The sequence below is a fragment of the Vigna unguiculata genome, unplaced genomic scaffold (assembly GCF_037176805.1).
Source record: "Vigna unguiculata cultivar grain cowpea cultivar isolate G323 ecotype 2 unplaced genomic scaffold, ASM3717680v1 ptg000086l, whole genome shotgun sequence".
NCBI classification, from domain to species: domain Eukaryota; kingdom Viridiplantae; phylum Streptophyta; class Magnoliopsida; order Fabales; family Fabaceae; genus Vigna; species Vigna unguiculata.
The window spans coordinates 3150-7292 of NW_028196729.1; the positions used below are offsets into that span (position 1 = coordinate 3150).

The following is a 4143-nucleotide window of genomic DNA, read 5'->3' on the forward strand; positions in this document are numbered from 1 at the left end:
CTCGCTCAAGCTAAATGAGTTCTTTTGCGAAGGATTCAATTGCCTGCTTTATTGTACCGGTAAGCTCTGCCTATCCATGCAATAGCTTCCGAGCAAGTTATGTGGTTCTACACAAAATGGCTACTAAAGTGAAGCAGCTACTAGAAAGAAACACTCGCTATGTGTGATTCGATGTTAAGGCCCCTACAGCAAGTTCATTTTTCCTAACCAAAGAAGAGATATAGATTACGTTCATCTCATAAAGATGTTCCTTTTTTTTCACTCCTAAATGAAAGCGAAACTCAATTCTAAGAGAACTCCTAGCGCAAAAGACTAGTCGCTGCGATGCCTGAATGCCTTTGAGCTCTTGTTCGAGTGAGCGGGTAAGCAAGCAGGTACGCCCGAGTTATGTAAGAGAACTACTAATAAGTCTTCTCATCTCTAAGCCAGCTAATTTCTCACAAGCTACGCACCTTTGTGTACTTACAGCCAAGTACAGTTGCTGTTGTTGAGTTAAACAAACGGTAGTAAGATAATAGGCGGATGGAGGGCCTATTCTGGACCAATTAGAAACCAAAATCCCGATGCGCTGACATTGTTATGAATGAGTTTATGTCTTAAGAGAGCTAGTAGTTATGAGTTCGTAGCTAAAGTCAAACTGGAGCTAGGAACGTAGCTGTGAACGGAGCTACCGGGTCAACGAGTGAGCTTATTAAAGCGCGAATCCTAGAGGAGGATCAAGGGGGTCAGATCCCCGGGTGGGACAAATATGGTCTTTGTCTTTGCAAGGTAAAGCGGTAAACTATGGATTTAAACTAAGGTAACGTGCCCTAAGATAAGGCACAGTCAAAGCAGGGACTTAGAGACTAGCATCCGATTGTGGGCATCTTTCGATTGAGTAGGTCAGGAAAGAGACAACAGGCGATTATCCCTTTTTTTCTTCCAACAGCGGAAACGCCGCAATTCCGGAGTAGTCGTAGTTAGCCTAAGGACCGGAATAAGAGGTTTCGTGGGGCTACCTACTTTTTTTTTGCTAGGAACGACTTGCCTAGTTGGAACTCTTCTCCGCCGACTCCTGAGGCTAGAATGGCGTACTACAGATCCGTGCGTTCTTGCCCGCTTGGTACTTGGATCCCTAATCTAGAAGATCCCGAGCCTGTAATCTCCTTCTTCTACCAAGAGAATGCCTTTCTTTTGGTAGCTACCGATTACTTCACCAAATGGGTCGAAGCTGAGCCATCTAAGGTCTGTCTTCCCTACCAGATCAGGTTTTCCCAGACGCGAGTCGAGTCATTCATCTTCTTCATCAGGCTTCCTTCTCGCAGTCGAAGCGGTAGCGGTACTGGAACGAGTTCCCTATTCGATATGGTTTCATTCCACCAGTCCCCTAACATAGATAGCACTGGGTCAAAGGGCTTCACTTCGGAACCTTTTCTTGCTTTCCTTCCGTGGGCATGAAATGAACCCTGAGGTTACTCTGTCCCTGGCATCCCTTTCTGCCCCCCAACTTTATTCACTTCGCGGTAAACGGAGACTTTCCAATAGCCAGCAGGTCAAAGCCTTTTTTGGGGTGGGGTCCAAGGGTGCCGCCCCCTACTACCCAATTCCTGTCTTCGGAACTACGGGGATAGGTGACTTTCTGCGATGGCCCTCCACCTCGTTGGGAAAAGTGAAAGGAAATAACAAGCCCTAAACTAAAAACCAACTAGCAGCTTATCAACCACCGAAGACAGACTCATGTTGGCGATGCCATGGTCAAGTAAGAGAACGACCCATTCATCCAAAGTAGTCTTTTAGTATAGAACAGAGGCATTCTGAGCCGACTACATGCGCATCTAGTGCAGTGGCTTGGAAGCAAGCTACCTTGACCATCTTCCGAACTTATCCAGAATTGACTGATCAAACGCAGTAGGGGCGGACTGCTCTACATTCAGCCACGCCACAGTGACCCCCGAAGCGATCTTCTGATAGTTGCGGGACGAAATCCGGCAGCCAATTGCTGGCTCTGAATAACCAGCCCGGTAATAAGTTCAATTCTTCCATAACATAACGGGGCGGGGTTGCGCGCGAGCCGAGTGACGGAGGTGCACAAGAGTACTTCGCGCCACAACCATCTCTTTTTTATAAGTTCTACGGACCGATGCCTGCTGCTTCATCCGGGAGAAAAGAATCATAGATATGCCGGTCATTAGAAGGAAGAACCGCCATAAAAAGATTCCTCGTGTATCATCTGTAGCAAAACTATGAACGGAAGCTAGCAATCCGGACCGTATTGAAAAGGTTCCTGAGACACAGCATGGAAGAGTCACAATATTCAGAAACGAGATCCAAGAATGAAGAAGGGGTATAATTACGGAATGAATACGAGCTGTGGCTAATACCCAAGGCATAAAAGAAGCATTTTCTACGGGATCCCGAAACCACCAGCCACCCCGACCTAATTCATGATGAGCCCACCAACTTCCTGGCATGATGCCCACGGTTAAAAACCACCGACATGTCAAGATCCAAATTCGAATCTGTTCCTGGTCCTGGTCAGATACCACTGTGTTCGCGCCGGCGCTCCAACAAAGAGGCGAAGTAGTGGTATCTTTCTGTTCATTACGAACGACACGCTTCGCCTGCTCCCCCCCCGTGTCCACTAGCGCTCCTGTCCAGAGCGAAGAGAAGGCGAAAAAGCGCCGCCAAAGCAGCATGAGCAGGCTTCTATTGCTACGCAACAAGAGAGCTGGATAGCATTTTGCGACCACATGTTTGAATTTTTTGGTAAAAAGCTCGCTTGTTATACGGGATCCGACGCATCCAGCAGAGCGAAGCAGCGTTCCCTTCTTTTCGGCGGCATCCTTCCGCATTGGCGGCGAGTGGAGTGCCACAATCCCATTCATCATTTTTGATCTACATAATCCAAATCCCATAGCACTGGCGACGTCTCCGGCATAAATGCAAGGAGGATGTATAGCTGATATAGGATCTTGTGGAACAGGATTTGATTCTGCAAGCGGTTCGGTACGAACGAAGAAATTTCGAACAAAAGGATCGGAACTCGCTGATAGGAAAGGAGAGAAAAACAAAGCAATGCCAAGAGCTCCGTCAATCCGCTGTTCATCGATAGACGAAGCTCTCTCTTTATCATCTCGTGCCAGATGCAACAAAGGATGAGTCCTTCTTTTTCCTTCTCGCGAACCACGGGAGCGCCTAGCACCCAGAGGAGCTAAGCTAATTTTCCTTTCAGGGTAAAGCGGCGCATAAAAAAGGGCTGGCCCGTCAAACGTCCGGTTCCTTCGCGAACGAAGTTCAGAATCAACAAGGGTTCGTAGAACGAAGGGAGTGTACAACTGGGGCGCAGCCCCACTTTTTTGTTCGTAACGAGGGAGAGATAGAATGGAGTTCTTCACGAAGTTCGAGACAAAGTAATACAAAACTTCTCTATGGCCTCCTCGTTTTGAGACATTATGGCTTTGGGGTCGACCCCGGTAACAAAGAAGGAATCCATAAAAACGTGGGATCCGACACCATGATAAAATACTACCCTCATGATTAGACCATGTCCCTGAGATTTGATAAAAGAAAGGTGCATTAGCGGTTAATACGTTGTAATTGGATAAGTTATTAGGAATATGACGGAACGAAAGACCAAGGAAAGAAAGAAGAATGCACCAAAATGCAGGTGCTGCACCAAACGCTGGTGGTTGTTTCTTGTTGTAAGTGAATGCAACGAAAAGACCCGGAAATAACGATAAATGAAAGAATTCATAAATTATTGACATTTCGTGCTGTGCTCATTTCAAAATTTCTGCTTTGTCCCATCATCCGGTAACCACAGGACAGGATGATCCACAAGAAAGGTGGCAGGATTCGAACCTATGGCCGGCCCGCCCCTGACCTGCTGGGTTGGGTGGCCGGGTTAGCACCCCTCGTCGCCCCTGTACCCGAAACAGATGCGCTGCGCTACCCAGCGCGTAACCTTGTCTCCCCTACTCCTCTTCTGGTTATGCCATTACCAATCGCGGGTAACCCCCGGGCCGCCCCTGACCTAATAAGATAAGAACGATTATCCTTATTACCAAACAGCGATAGTTTCACGATCCCGACCAGCAACTTGTTGGGAGTAGGGGCATCCAAGCTTGCCCAACCTAGACATTGTAACTGAAAGTCCTGCCTACT

The 4143-nt window shown here is 47.6% G+C and overlaps 1 protein-coding gene across 1 annotated transcript; it reads left to right on the top strand.

Moving 5' to 3' along the window:
- Window positions 1-2919: 2919 nt before the first annotated feature.
- LOC146876179 (uncharacterized) lies at window positions 2920-3138 on the top strand. The gene has a single exon (XM_085669593.1). The coding sequence runs from the start codon at window positions 2920-2922 to the stop codon at window positions 3136-3138; it is 219 nt and encodes a 72-aa protein (XP_085525719.1).
- The last annotated feature ends 1005 nt before the right edge of the window (window positions 3139-4143 follow it).

What these genes read in the sequence shown, in the direction of transcription:
- LOC146876179 (XM_085669593.1), top strand. Translation starts at nt 2,920, where the DNA reads ATGCAAGGAGGATGTATAGCTGATATAGGATCTTGTGGAACAGGATTT.